This window comes from Mixophyes fleayi, chromosome 5 (genome assembly GCF_038048845.1).
Source record: "Mixophyes fleayi isolate aMixFle1 chromosome 5, aMixFle1.hap1, whole genome shotgun sequence".
Lineage (NCBI taxonomy): Eukaryota > Metazoa > Chordata > Amphibia > Anura > Limnodynastidae > Mixophyes > Mixophyes fleayi.
In genome coordinates, this window is record NC_134406.1 from 217,113,378 (window position 1) to 217,132,979 (window position 19,602).

Here is a 19,602-nt window from a genome sequence, read left to right on the forward strand (position 1 = left end):
AGCTAAATAACTTCCTGATGAAATGGGTCACATTGGCATGTATGTAAATGTGGCCAAATGCACTATGATCTGCTTTTTAGCATAACTGGACCAGTGAGTATATGTATAATTATGTATGTGTTCGCAATGCACTGATCTAGTTATGTAAGCATCAACAACCAACTCACACGCTATGGAATTCTGTGGTTCATTATAGCATAATAATGCCACAATGAATTAATCCAATATAGTTGGTATCAGATTTTGATTGGGTATTATGAGCATACACCTGGTCATTGTGGTCAAAGACTGTACCCGCCACAGCATTCTTCTGATTCTGATGTCAACCTATGGTGGAGTGGCAGCAATTAGAGGGCACCATGTTTCCCTTCTGAGTGCCCAGTTTATGCCACCTGAGGCAAGTGTCATGGCTGGAACACTGTTGTATGGAGGATACACATTGCATAATTATAGAATTGAACTGAATTGTATTTCTCTGAATCATTAAAGTATGGATAAGTTCTCATTAATGGGAGTATTTAAGAAGTATGAGTTTTTACCTAACTATTAGTAATTATCACTCTTTATTTTATTTTGCATTAGTTATCTGACATCTCTACAGTATAGTCTACTTCTCACAAATATGCAAAGCAATTATGTTCCAGTAGGCAAATTTATGAATTCTAAAAGCAAACCAACAGAAAATAAACAAACATTAACCTTGGTATTTTATCTATCTCAGCATAATGCATTTTTACTAAACTATGTATAACAAAGCTAATGTAGTAATATAGTAGTAATAGTTTTACTGGGTGGTAGCATAGTTTCTCACTGTGCAGAATGTTGATATTAAGCCACACCTGTCTCCTCCCAACATTCTCCTTTGTGTACACAGGCTGTTCTTTTCCCATCATGCTTAGATAATTGAGCAAGAAACCAGACTAGTATCTGAAAAATAAATGATACTGTGACACAAGTGTTTTATTGATTCATGAGTTGTACAAACATGTAATACAGAATGAATCTTTCTTCCTATTTTCTTTTATTATGGGATTAATATAAGTGTAGTAGTCTTTAGTCATATGTACGCATATTGTGCAGTTAAATTAAGAATGAGTCCACAAATAGCATGACTACCCTATAATTTTAAGTTTAAAAATGAACTTCACACATGTACATATTCATATCCCCCAACTGATAATATGGTGATAGGCAAATTAGTATTAACTTTTATGCTGCCTCCTGGTGGAAAAATGAGCATATTTCAAAGTTATTTTACTTGTGAGCTGGACATTTCAGCTAATCTGTATCAGGTTTGCAATAAAAGTTTAAAGGCTCAACAACCGAATAATATGAGAATATAATGGACATAAATATTACTAAGTGTAGTTTTAGTGTAATTTTGTTCAGTATGATTTGTGTCAACTGATGTTGATTTTGAGTGTGAATCTAAGTTCATGTAGGTCCTTCTTTTTCCACTTCACTACAATAGAACTGGGCAGGCAGCCACCACTTTCCAGATGTTTAGCTAAAAAGAAACATTGGCCAACACAACTATAGTGTCTTTATCGAAACAATGGTGCTGCATTCTGCAGGGCAGTTAACCCTTGGTGTGCCAGAGAAGTTAATATATTTAAATATTTTTTCAACAATAAGTGCATGGAGATGAATAATAAAATGAATAGCTAGTGATTATTATCAAATGATTAGCAATATTGTCATACTTTTTACTTTGTAAAATATGGAGGGTCTTTTAAAGCAGCAATCCCACACAGAAGGATTTTTTTTTCTATAAATAGCAAGTTAAGTAATTTTCAAGCATTCATCTGATCTGTAATTTTTCTCCTAAATATAATTTACTTTTCAAAATCTCTCTGGAGGGACCAGTATGGCTGCCAGTCACACACACTTAGGTCCTGATTGAGAGTGAGACATAGGTCTGTTTATCTATTTAGGCCTGTGACATTTTGGCACATGACTCTTTACGCCTGATGGCGTAAGGAGTGACGGGGATGGGAAGGGGTAGACAATAGACAATAGATTGTCGTAGACAATCAGGACATGTTCCAGCAATTTCGCATTAGATTCAAACTGGGTCGTAGTCGCAGGTACAGGTGAAAAAGCGGTTTTATTTGCGGGTTGTCAGGGCAGATGTACGTAGTGTAAGTAGAGGATGATGATGACAAACACCTAAACTAAGAAACCGCTTGTAATGAGACGTTTGCAAATGATTTTCAGACCTTTATTGAAACTTTAATAGTTGCTGAGCTATAAATTAAGATTTACCGAGTGTGTTAAATACACAAACTTTTTGTTTGGTACGGAGGTTTGGAATTTGTTCCTGCTGCATTAACTAGGTTATTCAAGTTTAAATGATGCTTCATAGCAATTGCATTAACATATAAAATAAAAGGTTTTTGTACATGTTCACAAGTTAGATGTAAGTGTCTGAGAGATGTGTCTGTGTGAAGCGGATACATCTACTATTCATTCAGACCTGGACGCATCTTCAAATTTGAATATGGCAAACATACTGTATGCATACACTTGTATGTAACTTTTTCAATTGCAAGTTAGGCTTATGCTTGTGTTCCACTCTGAATCAGGCCCATAGACTCACAGTTCTCAGCATGCTGTACACAGTGCACAATGCAGACAGAGCTACAAGGCCTCTCTGCTCACTACATCATGTGCCATGTGACTGTGGTTACCATGGTAGTCACATGACACTGTGGAATATATGCAGAATTATAGATCATGCACATGAGTGCTCTATGTGATTCTTAATGCATTTTCAAAAACACCCAAAATGAAATACTGTATTTGCATATGTGTACATATCCTTTTTGTGTATAATGTTAAATAGGCATTATTTAAAAAAGGAACAGATAATACAGGCTAAACACAGCACTTAAAAATATGTCATATAAAGCTTGACAGTAATATTAGCAAATCACACATAAAATACAATTAAGGTGTTTATAGACAATTGGAAAAACAAAAAGATAAAACAACTTTCTCTATTAAAAATGCCAGCATAAATACACATCACTATATAAAGTCAGTACCAACTGAACAAATATGGAATTGAATATGAACCCATTAATAGCACAGATATACCTTTGGGCCCACAAATATATATCCTTGTAAATGTAAAGATAAATTAACCTTAAACATGTTTTCCTTTACTGGAGGTTTGTGGAAGAATTAAATGTAAAAATAGTGTCCGTTCTTATGTTCTCTCTTTGGATAAAGAAACTATGCTATGAGAATGAACAATTTAAATGCAGATATTTATGATAAATGGTCCAAAAATGCCACCAGGTATTTTTAAGTAAACATTACCACGTTCACCACCAGAATATATTTTTGTATTTTTGGATGGTAGCTGTTTAAAGCAGATGTAATCCTTTGCAATTAGGCCTCCACAAAATCTCCTGTATACAATTAATCAATCACTATTAACAATTTGAAGTTGAAGAATTTAAGTTCATGAATTATTCTACAAATGTTAACTGATAACCAAAAGTATGTCACTTGCAAATACCCACAACCAATTTATATATGGTTTGTCATATCTGATAAACGTTTAGGACCAGATAATGATGATAAATAAAACATAGATGAATTATTTTTAGCAAGATGCCAAGGATCAAACACATGGAGAGGAAGCATTTAGGTTGAGTAGGCAAAGAAGAATGTCACGTTGTCTGCCGATGAAGCGATAGCTTTAATTTGTTGGATACTGAAGATTTCATCATGGTTAGCTATTTGCCACATGACACCACTACACAATGGTAACTATCATGCCAATGTACGGATGGAGCAGTCTTTATTACGGCATTAGGTTCATTCTACACACCATAGGACAACAATGAACTAAACGTATATATCTCTTTTTCCAATATGTCAGATCTGTCAAATTTCCTATAAAGAAATGTAAGTTGCTAGGTTTTGACTTCCCTCCTCTTTGTCTCATTCCACCAAAATACTTCCCTTTAAGTAGCTCAGCTCTATTCCTTACGTTCCACTTTTTTCTTATTTTTACATATGTAAAACATTGAATATTTGTGGACACTCTTGGTAACACAGAGGATTTATATCAGACCTCAATCAAGGCTGTTTTAGGATCTACTGAACTACCATCTCTATTCATCGGTTGGATCTCTATTCATCGGTTGGATCCACTGACTTCAATTGCCATTGCTGTGGCCATCTCCTTCGACTGCTGATCCCACTGAGCTCAACTGTCATTGCTGTTTCCATATCTGTTCAGCTGGCCACTGAGCTCACCAGTGATTGTTAGTTACACTTACGCATGCATTCCACTCTGAATCAGGCCCTATGTGTCTAAATTTACTACGGATTAAATTATTAATTGCAGACACAAATTGTATTTTTATTCTGATGCTTAAATGTCTTTATTGAATTCCGTAATATAGAAACATGGATTCATTTTAGGAAATCATCAAATAAATGTTGCCATCAAACTCACCATTTAATTAAGAACACATAAAGCGTCTACTATGGCTGCAAAACTGCTTTGAAGATTTATTTGAGGATTATTCATTTGGCTGTTCTGCGTTATTCGTCATAAATAATATTAGGCACCACCATTTGTGTCGACACTCCTGGAGACTTCCGTCACATCACAGTATTATATACTGATCAGCAATGAGATCGTGGCCTGTATGCTGGTCAGTTATAAGATTGCCTTATATACCGGTCAGCAATGGGGTTCTGAATTATGCAATGGTCACCATAATGTGGCTATGCATGATATGCTGTAACCTGAATGGGGTTCAGCATTATAATCTGGTCTCTCTAATTTCAGTGCTTTCAGCAAATTGAATTAGTACATCTGTAACATCCTGAGACCTGCTGTGACATGTTGCACTAAAGACAGAATGTACATTAAAATTTGCTGCTTCGGTAATCAGCTAACATGTGAGACAAATAAGAAAAACAAGAGGCCAGAAATGTTGTGAAGACTCATATTGGTCAATTTACACTAAACAATTTGGTTTTCAATTCCCTCTCTACTCACAACACCCTGTGAGTTGTATGTCTGAATGAGAGCATCTTTGTGAGAAAAACTTTAATTCGGAAGTCATGCTGCTTTGGATGATGTTTATCAATATGACAACTTAAATCAGCAATGCCATTAAACAATTAGGTGGTTTTTTTGTAACATAAATCACTGTGACAGGCTATACGAGTAATCTTGGTAATTACTATACTGTATTTCCTCGTTTTGTTTCTTCGGGCTGCTATTAAATATTTATAATTATGCTGGGTTTGTATAGTGTTATGTGACTACTATGGCAACAACAGAAACATGAAACATGACATAGTGAGCTGAGAGGCTTTGGAATGCCCTTCTGATCTCAATCTGCTCTGATATGATGACAGATAAAAGTCTGATTGTGTGTGTCTGCAGCCATACTAGTCTGCTCACAGGAAAAATTTTGAAAAGGAGATAATGATTTGCAGCAGGACAGCTAAGAAAAATTACTATTAGATTCATGCTTAAAATATATTTAATTTGCTATTTAAAGGGGAAAAAGCTATGTGGGGTTGCTGCTTTAATTGATTTTAGTGGTATGATATGAATGTGTGGTACCACAGTGTATTTACCAATAAAAAAAAGTTTAGATTTATGGTGGGGGATCACTGAAAAAAGTCAATACATTGTTCCAACTCTCTAATCTTCGAAGCAGTGACTTTTACTGATTTCCCTCAACGTATATATGGCCAATTAACCGATTCAGAGAGGCTACATTTAGCTTAAATATGCTTATTTATTTTAATATGTCCATTACATGTAGCTACTCCCCTGACCTGGAGAAATGAGGGGGGTTAAAACTTTTGGGGTTATCTGGAGGCAGGAGAAAGCAAACAAAAACTGCAGGATCATTTGGAATTCACCTGACAACTCCAGAATGTTGTCCAAATATCAGGATATTCTATAATTATTCTGTTTCGCTAATGATAAAAAAATCCTTACACAATTCCTTTGCACATTCAAATCAAGGCACCCATTAATTTTAGTTTAGTGATTCGCGCACATGTGGAAATAACATTGAGAGGAATAGACCCATTGATTTCAATATATCAACTACTTTTCAATGCTCGTACATAACGTTTTTGTTTTTCTCTTCCTGACTTTTAACTGATCTCCAATAATTGAAACCAATGGTAACATTTATTAATTTCCAAGACTACTTTACTAAAGCAATCTTTCATATCTTATTCTTGTCAATGAGAAATTGGTGATTTTTAGTGATTTTATGTTGACTGGTGATTTATTATTTTTTGTGGAAGTTTTAAAATTTGATGATTATTAAATCAATTTGACTTTAATAGATTTGATGATTAGGAAATCGACCCATAAATAAAACTTTATATTTTTATTACTATTTCTACATATGGACCTTAAATAGATGACCTCCTAACTGAAGATTTTGCATTTCCTTTGATATTCCCTTCATAAACCTTGTGTCTTCAATGGCAAATGGAACAGATATAATAAACAAGCAGTTAGCCCGGGCTAAATGTCTGTGTGTTCTAAATCTATTACAGCCATGTACGCTTCGCTACATAACTACACAATTTTATACATATACATACAATATTTTCAATCTCTAATTTTAATGAATAATTGTCACAGTTCTTAAAAGAATAGATCTACCAAATCATGTTAGGATGTAATATAAGAAAAATATTATGAATGCTAAAGCTTTGTTAATGTTTCAGATGTTATCATTCAATGTTGATGAATTATTGTTACATCATAGTTTAATTTTAAGCAACAGCTTACTCTAATGTACCCAAATCTACCACAAGATAGGGCTATATCCAGAAAATAAAGGTTTGGGAGACATATATATATATATATATATATATATATATATATATATATATATATATATATATTAAAGATTCAAATGGAGAACTACCAAATTATGAATTTTCCATGTTGCCTTTTTCTTTTTAACCACTTGAATTCTGAGGATGTCCTCCAAATTGCCAACATAAAGGGACCACAGTGAACATTTGTCCAACACTTATAGGACCTCATTTAGAGTCGGACGCAAAGTCCGTTTAAGAAGTGTAGGAGTGGGAGTGTGCCGCAGCTTGGTAGGGTATTACGAGTGGCAAGCAACCCCAGTTGCGTCCAACTCTTAATACCCTATCGAGCTGTGAGCAGTCCCTGCAGCTAGCTTACGCTTGCGCCACCTAATTCCTGCTGCACAGCTTTAGCCCTGTTTTGATGTGTGTTGCGTCTGCGCCTCACTGCGATTAGGATTTATTTACATGGTCACGCCTTCACAATTCCGCGTTCCTCCCATTCTCTCGTAGTGAGTCGCAAGCTGTCGCAAGTGTTAATTGCGTCCAAGATGCAGGCGGATTTGGTGCTTTCTGCACATGCGTGGTAGTGTTTTTTTATTGGATGCGCCTAAAATGGACTTTGCGCCCGACTCTAAATGAGGTCCATAATATTTACTATAGTGGTCATTTTGATACTTTGCTGTGTTTTTTTTTTAAATGTAATTAGAAAAGGTCACTTATAATAGGTCAGCTGTCTGCTGTTAAGCCCAATTTTATTATACCGACTAAGAGCATTTGAATCTACAGAGTCAGAGATTCACACGTGTATTTGGTTATTCAGGATGTCTGGATGGATAACAGAAATTTAAAGCAATGTAACTGCACACTAATGCAGAAACTGTGTCATACTGATTTGTGTTGCCGACCAGAGATGAAAGATGCCATTAGGAAATGTGACACATTAAGGATCCACCCACTCGGTAGCTTGACGTGAAACTAATAATTTTCACTAGATCAGTGCAATAATAATAATTTATAATCATGAAACTGAAACTGAGACCATCAGTACTTCCAGACTACCTCACTTTCACATGTGTTAACAATAAACTTAAAGCTTATACTGTAATTAACAAATCGCAGAAATACAGCACAATTAGGTGTGAATATGAGCAGGTTCTTGGAGCAACAGGGATGGGGGCACATTAGTCATCTGCATCAGCATCTGAGATACTGTGAAAAAACTATTGAGTTGTGATTGTGTATTTTTTACAAAAGACAAATATTACAAGGACTGGCTAAAATTAGTATTATTATGTTATGTAAGCTAGCCACACAAGGTCAACATATTTGATTAATAATAATAATAATAATAATAATAATAATAATAATAATATTGAAGGATAAACTCTGAACTGTTTATCTTTGTGTATCTACACTATTTTACTAAATAAATTATAATGGCTTAAAAAGAAATTCCCAGGTCCTTGTAGAGTTCAATCATCACACTGTCTCGTGAGTTTGAATAGGAAATATGACATGCCCTACATATTGGCTGATTGTAAGCAATTTGTCATATATGTAAATAGGGTTAATTTATTTATGTGTTACTGGACTGATGTTGACCCCCTTCTTGCAATGGAGCAGGTTGAGCTGCCCATAGGCTGGAGGTGACAAAGAATAGCTACAATTGATACACAGAACTAGAATTAAAATTAAGGGGTCTATTTATTAATAGGAAGCAACAATGCTGGTGCGGGGTTTCTGACGTTGATAAAAAAAAATCCACCTATCGCTGCAATTTGCTGGGCCGGAGTAGTCAGGTTTAATACTGGTTCCCACATGCGCAGTGGATCTAAAAGCACAGGCTCAGTTCCATTTGGCGGATAGAAAAAAAATAGGTTGTTAAAAATTAGACTACAAGTATTTAAAAAAGAAAAATATACTTAAATACCATTGAACACCGAAAAAATAAAGCATTTTTTCAGCAATTTAACATAGCAAGGACTGTACTTACTTCCCCATGCTAAACCCAGTGAATTGCATCACTGTCAGGGGCTAACGTCTGCAAAAATCAGTGCGTTCACCAGTAATGACTGTATACAGAGCAGAACACAATGGTAAATATGCCCCTAAGTCTTTGCAACGTGAGTTAAACGTGCAAGTTCTCCTTACTACAGCAGTAACACAACTGGCCCACTGCCAAGCAAGGGTGGATATTTCACTGAAATTAGGCAGTGATATGCATTGCGACTGCTGTATGATTGGTGTCCAATGAAGGTACATTTAAAATAAAGCTATGAGAGGAACTAGAGAGAACAGTGGTTGAGTTATAATATTACCCACAACAGCAAAAGAGATAGAATGATGAGGTCAAGTCCCCTCTCTTCCTGTAATTTTCTTTTTACAATAATCATGAGACATGAAAATGTGGGATATTTCCTGGGAGTAGGGGAAAACACTCAAAGTCTTACTGATTTTAAGCCTCAAAAAAAAAAGGAAGATTAGTGTGACTTCAGTTGTGGCTGTGGGCTAACGCTAAGTTACAGAGGGACAATCCATCCCATTCCAGTTTAAGAAACTAAATATTCAGTTCAGAGAGAATATAGAGAAAACACAAACCTAGATATGGCATGTTAATTAACTAGCGGAATAATAAGATTTTACCAAAAGCTTTATATTATTCAAGCAAAATAGTTTGTCTATTTTCATTCCCTTGAATAGAACACAAAACTGGAGATACAATTATGGCCAATGCACCTAGCTTAGCTGAGCTGTGTTGTAAAATAGTCTCCCGTTGGCCTCCCTATAGGAATGTAATCACTTGGACCCCCCTCCCTATGGTATGTACACAACTTAGGCAAAAGCCAGTGATGTACAGTGTAGAAGGGGTGTGAACAAATAGATTAATAGGAAGCTATTTGTCTGCACAGTAACTTTCCCCTGCTTGTAATCCACAAGACTAGAAAACACTAGAGTCATATTAATATACATGTGAGTAAAATGTGCAAGTTCTCCTTAATACAACAGTTAACACACCTCACTCACTCTTAAGCAAGGGTGGATATTTCTACCTCAGCCATAGCCACCATCGCTGGGCCCTTAATCCCAGATCCCTTGTACCTACCCGAGTCCCGTCTTGGCACTCAGTTAAGTGATGTTCATAAACTCTATTCACATATTTCACAAGTTGTTGTACTGCCATAACTAACTACATCAAATATAATAAGGTGCCAGAAACACATCTGTAACAACTAAGAACATATACACAATATAAATGAAGTCAAAATAGCAATACTGAAACATTGCTATATTTGTCAATTTCCTAACAGATCTGGCGGGGTGGTAATGCTGGCAGATGTTTATAAACACTCCTGCCCTGGCCCGCCTTCTGTACAAATTGCGTTCAAAACGCTAGAGTGCTCCCGTGCTGTAACAGGGAATGCCAGTGATGTTACCATGCCAGCAGGCCTGGGTCCTTACTAAATGGAATCAGCTATGTATAGCCAGGCATTCCGATTAGATTCATGTTGATATATCTAACAGTAACTGATAACGTAATTAATAAAAATTCAGTTTGCATTGAAACTGTTAGTTAGCTAAAAATAGAGGACACCTAGGGCTAGATTTACTAAGCTGCGGGTTTGAAAAAGTGGGGATGTTGCCTATAGCAACCAATCAGATTCTAGCTTTCATTTATATAGTGCTTTCTACAAAATGACAGCTAGAATCTGATTGGTTGCTATAGGCAACATCCCCACTTTTTCAAACCCGCAGCTTAGTAATTCTAGCCCCTATGTGTTGACTCCTAAAGTTATATACTGATTTAAAAATAAAACATGACAGAAAAAAACCCCATAAAGTTATATCCCTGTTTTAGCTCCAATAAGTCCAGCAATCCCTTAAAATACCCATATCTGGTATCCTAATAACTGGTGGCAATAGAGAAATTGTATGGGATTTTGCTAAATATACAAAAGTAAACCTGGGGAAAATGATGAAAAACTATTTTTTGTGTGAATTCTTCTGTTTTTCCCTCGCTTACAGTCCTTAAAAATAATCAAATTCATATCAAATTTGCTTGCGTAAAATAAGAAATTATAAAGTGATTGCTGGTGAAACTGCGGAAGTGCAAAAACATGTCACTATCTTTCAATATTGATCCTAATGATCCATTTATAGTCGGATACCATTCATACACTCTCTTCTTATTCTCTGAGCTTTATTTGTTTATATTTGTTGAAGAAGAGTATTTAAAAAGCAGAACAAATTACCTTAAAACCCATAAATATATTAAAATGCCTGAGCTTGAGACTTTGGGACCTCGGCTATTTGTGCCAGGCTCTAACCACACCACTGACAGCTGCAAACACAGATATATAACGTATTACAGTCCCAGGTCATGTTCTGTAAAAAAAAAAAAACTAACAAAGAACACAAACAGTAATGTACATGAAGTTCCAAACTGACATCTTTCACATTAAGGAACACGTTATATGCTATACAATTTGACCACAATTCACAGGTGAAATGGTGCACGCTTTGCTATTGTTTGACATTACATTTGATTGAAGATGAACATGCCCTGAAATACTCCAATTTTGCCTACTGTAATATGGTAAATGAATGGTCTGACTATCCTGATTAATTTTTATGTTTGTCATGGGATGGTTTCATAGCAATAAGAAGCAAGGTGTGTCTCAACAGTCAATTATGTAGCTGCAATAATGATGCTGTCATGTATTTCAGGTGAGACCAGCCCAATATTATGGGTGGAGAAAAGGACTCCTCTGTACAGCATCTTCACTCATCCCTGAGAGGAAGAAAGACACCCTTAACATCTACTTGTGGGTGCAGCCAGGAAGGAGCATTTCTTTATTCCAAGGCAGCATAGGATCTGTAGGGACCGTGCCTGATAGTGCAGGAGGCAGAAACCATGGACTGGAAACTGTGTGCACATATTAGTGTCTTCATTAATTTGCTGGTAAGTAATATCTTTTAACATGCAAACAGAATTGTATATCTACAGCAGTTTATAAAACTTAACGTAAACTGTTATATAATCTATAAAAAATAATAAAACTGATAGAAAAATATGTGGATTCAGCAGCACAGTTAGCTGCATATGGATATATAACATTGCACTAGAATAAAATACTTTGAACTTAGTAGAGAATTACTTTATGATTCTCAAAATATTTGAAATGTGTTTGCGTTTTTTCAAAGATTCAGTTGTTTTTTACGAATTTATTGTGGAAATAATGTATATGCATATATAAAATAAAACAATTTATACATTCAGATTATATATATATATATATATATAATATTTTATATACAATAAAACAATTGTTATTTTATCATTTACATTGCAACATGTTTTGCCTGCAGCTTGATGTATATGCATGGCACTGATTTTTAGCTTTTTGACTACAGTTTATTCTTTACATTTATTATTGATCATGGTGTGTTTCTACCAATTAGTTTGTGTCATTTACTACTCTTGTCTCATGTATTCCTCATACTGTACAGCCCTGTCTGCTTTTTATTAACGTTATTGTATTTTAGACACATGGCTTATTATACTTAGAAGACAAAAGGACTATTCAATTGCTTTATATCAATGGCTGTGAAATGTTTGCAATACTTGGAAACCCAATACAATGTTACACTGTATAAATGGGATAGTATGTTCTATTGTACTGCTGTCATAGAGTGTTTCTGCTACTTTATCTCTATCTGTGGTCCATAGTCATTCTTATCTCTTTGTCTAGTTGCTGGTGATGCAACTATACCCATTCCCCTTAATACATCAATTAATATTTTAAATTGATCGACTCTCCAGTATGAAGGAAACTTCCTAGGTCTGTGCCGGGACTGTGATTAATCTCTTATGAAAAGATATTTCAGAGCAGCAAAATAGAAAGAACTGTAAAATTTATAACTTTGCTATGTGTGTGTGTGTTACACCGTTATGTATCTTCTATTTATATACACTATGTTAACTTAAGAGATACATTATAGACACTGTCACTCCAGGGCCCAACTCTCAGTCTGATTATTAAGAGGTTAATTTTAGAGTGATTGGTTTCTCATCATGATTAGTATATATTTCATATATATTCCGCAGCACTGTACATCTGTCCCTGCCCCAATAGAGCTTACAGTCTAAATTCCCTAACCCACACACACACACACACACACACACAGACAGACTAGGATCAATTTGATAGCAGTCAATTAACCTACTAGTATGTGTTTGGAGTGTGGGAGGAAACCCACACAAACTCCCCACAGATGAGGCCATGGTCAGGAATTAAACTCATGACCCCAGTTCTGTGAGGCAGAAGTGCTAACCATTAAGCCCTCATGCTGCAACACTACCACGTTTTGCATTAAACATATGATCACTCTTTAATGGAAACTAACACACTGCAAACCAAATGAATGCTTAATTTGAAACATGCTAAAGCTTTTTAAATCCATCTTACCCATAAAATAAAATGTCTGAGACGTTGTACATTTCACAGCCTGAAGGTTGGCAGCTTCACAATAGAAACAAAAGCAAACAGCAAATGTAACAAATAGTAAAAATGTTACTAAAGGAGTAAGATGCTTCAGCTGCAACATTTACTGAACATCTCTTGGATGAAACATGTAGCTATAAAGCACTACTGGATTTAAACATGCTTAAAGGAAAACAGGATTTGATAATTATCCAGCTACTGCCCATGAGTTCAGAACCACAAAATACATAGACAAAAGATATTTTCAGAATGATAAAACATAGACTTGTACGTGTAACTACTATAAGTGCTTAAAGTGTACCAATGTATACTGGGCTTCAATTGCCATATGCTTGTCAGAGATATCCCTTTTCGCAATAAGCTGCTCTGTAATGCTATACAGCAGATGAGGGCGTTTCATGAATCTTGGTTTAAGGCCAGAGCCTGATGAAATTTTATAAATATTATATTAAAACCTTGCATCCACCCATTACACCTAGTTGCTAGTTGATATAACCGTGAGCAAAGATGATTATCTTGACAGGCAGAGAATAGGGCCTTTATAAACAATTTAAAGACTTTGTAATATTTTTGTAACGATCAGTTTATTTTCCTTATAAAGCTCAGGACTTCCCTTTTCAGAGACATTTGACACTTGACAAAGCATTTTCAGCAAACATTTGTTTAGAATACCATAATATATTAGATGGTCCCAGAATATTAACATAATCTTTAGTTTGCAAAGAGAAGTGCTTGAAAAAATAAATTCCTTCTTTGTGGAAAATAATTGTCTACAAAACAAAAACAATTAATGGGCATGTTAAGAATTGATATGAGCTACACCCAAGATTTGCAGTATAATTGCTGTTTAGTTTTATTTGAAAGTCTCACCAATAGCAAAATGGGTGGATGATGTTATGTACACAAACCTGGAATCAGTGGGTCTCATGACCAATTTTATATTCTGCCTTGACTTGTAAAATGCTATGACATTTAAAGATGAGTGATCCCTGTCATTGTAAGCACATTTGAAAGGTTTCTTTGCCACATTTGTATTACACAGATAAACACACAGCTAGGATCTGACAGATAGAGATTAGAATGGACATTCTCTAAATTCTTACTTGTTCTAAATGTATCAATGTATCAGTGATGAATAGGAGCAATAGATCCTATATATATATATATATATATATATACATATATATATATATATATATATATTGATATATATCAATATATATCATATATCAATATATGCACCTGCCGTAGTTATATCTCTGAATCTATATATATACATATTATTGTTTTTTTGCCTGTTGATGCTATGCAGTGAAAATGTAAATACAGAGAGATTTAGTTATATTGGAATATTTATGCACAGATATTAATTTAACTTGACTCGACTTCCCTGTTTAGAGTTAAGCAATCTAATGGAAAATTACATCTTAAAATATAGCTTGCTATAATATAACCTTACTACTACTGGATATTTTTGGAGAAAAAACTCCAAAAACATTTGCTGTTTGCTAAAACATAGCTGTAAAACTGTAACAAAATATACATAAATTACAGGCTGTCAAATGTATAGAATGTACTGTAATGAGTGCTAATGGGAAGACACAAGGGTGCATTCTTTCTACATTACATCAATTTGTCATTTGTGTGTTAAAGACATTGCTATTGTCCTTTTATCTGCAAACAAATGCCTTGGTCAACATCTATTCCAAATGTTTTCAAATATGATGTTTGGAGAATATCATTTCAAATATTTTCATATTTTCATCCAACTTCCAGCTTTGCACTTAACCAATGGCAAATAAAAGATGGCCACACGCTGTGTATCACACTTGTTTTGAGTGATAACAATGTAACAGCTGTCTGGTGAATAACATGTACTCTGTGGGTAAAGATTGTATCAAACATTATTCATCTATTGTACCTGTATTAGTGCCACAATAACCCGCAGTCAGGGCCGGGATTAGCATTAGCCACAGTAGGTCTGTGCTTAAAGGCAGCAGAAGCTGTGAGGCTGCTTTCCCCTGCTTTTTTCTTTTCATCAGCAATGCAAATTTAACCAAGGGGATGAAAATCAACCAAGTTTATCTGGGACGTGAAAATGTCACTATACTCATTTCACAGCAACAGAGTTTTCTGTGTAAACTAGCTATGGCTAGCGGATAAGGCGGAGCTTAATGTGCCAATGGTTGTTTGCCTATAGGCTCCAATTATGTAAATCTTGCTCTGTCTATGACAGAACAGGGGTAACGGTAAATTCAACAATAATATAGAGTTCATTTAAAGGAGATTACGTATCACAATCTACAGTAGAATAGCAAAATAGACATATTAGTTTGGGAAACTCTGTACAGGGGGCAGCACTTAAATGCTTTTATGTTGATTTGATGTACTTTATTTCTCTCCACAACCAGCAAATTTAACTGTGCAAAATAGTGGGGGAGGTGCTATTTGATATCAACTAACATCCTTTTAAATGTTTTTTTTTTCATTATGAAGCTTCTCCATTTTTTAATATTAGTAGATTACAATAGCCTGCAGATTTCCTGCTGCTGTAATTATTCTTAAACATATTTGGGTTTTTAAACATAGAGAGGAACAGTCTTATCACTGGTAGGCCAGTCAGTAAAGGCGGGATGAGGTTAGGCAGGCGGGTCAGGAGCTAGATGATATCTTTAGCAAGGATAATATTTTGGAGATGTTAAGCAGGTGGAAGCTGCATGACTTGAAAATTAATTTGAGAATAAAAGTTGTTCAAAATGAAGGGTGACACTGAGCCAGAGAACTTGAGAAGCATATAGAATGCTGGCCCCATTGACTTTTAAAGAAATATCAGACAGAGGTTTGGAAGACAATGGAGGGAATATCCTGTCCCAACTATATATCTGATCTCACCCATAAATACTCTTCCAGTCATCCTCTGTGCACCACCATTGAAGTTCTTATGTCTCTCCCTGATATGTAGCTGCTAGACTTCTCCCACGCAGCTAAAGCTTTTGTTAATTTTTCCATCCCACCCTATCACACTCTCCTTAAATTTCAAAAACTTAAACAGTCCCTAAAGACTCACAAGACTGAATCACCTATTCTTGATACATTTTGTATGGGTGATACACAGAAAGTTAACTTTAAACATACAATAACCATCTAACCAACATAGACTATATCTCCAATTCCTCCTATCCAAGCACCCCTTTGCTTTGTAGTACACCATCAAGGAAAAAAAACTTTACATTTAAAATTGCTTCCAGACTCGATGTCAGACATGTATAAAGTCAGGGCCACGTTAAGATATTAGTGGGCCAAGGGCAACGGTAACATCAGTCTTGTTTTTTGTCCGTGTGCAGCCATGTATGACGGACATCCACCTTGACCCCATTTTGACCCCATTGTTTTAAAACATATGTCCTCCTGTATGTGTACAACACTCTAACTCTGGATAACTATGCAGCAAGATAAAGTATGACCTATCATTTGGTTTGCTCATAATTTGCCTTTGAACATAAAACCGGTCAGGGGATTTTGCTCTATATAAGCTCCAATGTATGATCTTTCCTTGCCTTATATAAAAGAGTTACAATTTACTTTGTAAGTATATACAGGTATTTTTTCCAAAAGGAAGCTAACAGCGGCCATATACACAGCCAGTCGGGCCATTTTAGACTTAATTGGCTGCAAATTGCAAATGGGCAGAAAATAAGCATCTAAACAGATCTAGATCTGATGGGGAACCAGATGTCGAAGGCGATAATGGTAGATGAAGTTGCATGATAACATCTGTGTACGTATATGGCCAAATTTGACAGAGCTCTGGCCATCCAGCCGTCAGACTGAAAGGCTAAATCGGCCAGTGTATGTTTAGCTTAATATAGGCCAACTACTGTGTCCTTTAACACTTTGTCCTTATTAGGAATACTGAATGAACATCTGCTGTGTATAGGAAAGTTTCTTGCCACATGATTACCACTATGTGGAAAATGTAACAAGGGGTGGTTTTTGTGTGGATGTGTGACCGGCAAACATCCAATGTGGTTCCTAGTCCCAAACTGCAGGATTTGCTATCCTGCATCTTTGGAGGCTGAAAACTCAAAATGTATCCAATGTGTTACTGCTTCCTAGCCCTTCAGGCCAAACCGCATGGTAAAACTGGATGAAAAACATCCAATTTTAAACCTTGCCTCTGTAAGAGCCTAGTAGTACTCATAATCAGGCCCAGTATTCTAGGTGATGGGCCAAAAAACGATCGGGCCCTGCACATATAAGCACTTGTGCCCCCATTAGTAATAAAATAAAGATTTCTGCCCCCATTATAAATAAAATGATAAGTAGTGCCTTTTTTTTTAATATATTAATTATTAGTGACACCAGTTTTGAAAAATAAATAATTATGGGCGCCTTAATAAAAAAAAATATATTGCCATAATTTGGAAATAAATGTTGTTTCCCTAATAATACTTCCTTAAGATCTTCTTCCTATCTTGATCCAACGTAACCTATATGGGAACAAGAACACTTGCATAGAATGGACTGTTCATGAGGAGCACTTGACACAAAGTTGTGTCATTTCCAGTGATCCTACTTGATAGCCGTGCAGCTAATCAGGAGTGGTTTCTGAACCATGTCTTTTTTTTTACTGATAAGCAGGGGTTTGCCATTAGTAAATGGAATGGTTTGTATATCTGCCAGGTCTAAAAATCAGGATTGCAGTTTTAGACCTGGCGGTTTTGATTGATGCACTCTGATGTGTGGTTTTTAGTAAATTGCATTGTTTTCAAATTACATACTACCGCCGTATACCAACCCACATCAACAATTGTATGTACCACCACTTAGTCATGTCGTTGCCAAATATTTATCAGGCATTGGAACTGATGGACTGCATTCTCATGGATATTGGGTCAGTCCATAAATTGATTGCCTCCACTGCCTGTAGGCAATGGAATCACTTTGAAAAAGTATAAGGTGCATGGACATACTGCTTCTTGTTTACCATGAATCTATTTGTTAATAAGAAACAGTGGTTTGTTTTTTTTTTAAGATAAAACACAAGAGAAGAATTTAAGAGGTCTGTTTAATGGTTGGCAGCAGTAAGAGAACTTGTATATGCGCAATTGAACTGGAAACTGGAACTTGGGGTTCCAGATTCAGCAAAAGAAAAATTAAAAAAGTTTGTTATAAAAAAAAAAGAGTGAAATTAGAAGTAAAACAATGTAATAACATCATTTTTTTTAAAAAAAATCAGGGAAAAATGCTTTATTTCAATAATAAAGCATTTTTTCCTATCCAGCCACCTAGGTATCGCCATCCTGGGTTGGCGATAGCAATAGAAGAACAGTGGGGATACTTATACCATCACTGTCCTTTGTTAAATGGGCTTCCCCAGTGATAGCTATAGCTGGCCTGGGACAGCTATCTTCATTGGAAGCCAAAAATCCAACGAAGTCTTCTGCTTTCACTAGATTTTGGGCAGTTCATCCTTTTACAAATAGGCCACTGAGTCCACAGTAATAGCAAACCATTAATCTAAGAAAACAGATGTATAGAAAGATATATGAGCATGTTTTAAATTGAGAAACAATCTGTATTTGCTTTGCTATAAGATATGCTCACACAGCACACTTATTTTTATACTATATATATAAATATATACTATAATCTATATCTATTTTAATGATCAACATTGAAAAGATACTATTGTAATTATTAATTCCATTGAACTATTTAGATAAGATTAGCAGAAGTCTTGCAGGCATAGGTGCTACTAGTCACTAGTTCTAGAGAATGATCAGTTGTATTCTCAACTGGCTCAGCCCTAAAAAAGGTTTCCTCCACTATGTGTACTTACACTTAAAAGGTGTACATTAACACTCAGGGATTTTACAAAATGACTCATCCACTGATTAATGGTTCTTGTGTGGAGATTATGAACATTTGCACTTTTCTATCAACAATATATGATGGCTGATTGAATATACAATGCTTGAGAAATGTAGTTGAGATACTGTTTTTAGTACTGCCCTCTCTGTCCCTGAATATCCCCAGCTACACCTACGGGGTTGGTCACTGTCAAAAACAGCAGTAAACTATTATTGTAATGGGTGTATAAAACCCCTTTAATATGTTTTATTGCTCTGGTACACAGCTTTCCAAGTATAAGCTACATTGGGAATGTTTATAACCACTTAATTTATTACTCATTATGTTCACATAAATATACAACTCTCATCCAGCACAGAGAATTATTGACAGGCATAGCTGTTAAGCAGCATTC

General features: G+C 35.5%; 1 protein-coding gene across 1 annotated transcript in view; it reads left to right on the plus strand.

The window, feature by feature from the left end:
* The first annotated feature begins 11,612 nt into the window (after nucleotides 1-11,612).
* The window catches only part of LOC142158981 (desmoglein-4-like), a 34,458-nt gene continuing 26,468 nt past the window's right edge, over nucleotides 11,613-19,602 (plus strand). The window contains exon 1 of the mRNA XM_075213461.1: nucleotides 11,613-11,791. Coding sequence (XP_075069562.1) covers nucleotides 11,744-11,791 — 48 coding nt within the window. The 5' untranslated portion in view covers nucleotides 11,613-11,743. The remainder of the gene's footprint in view (nucleotides 11,792-19,602) is intronic.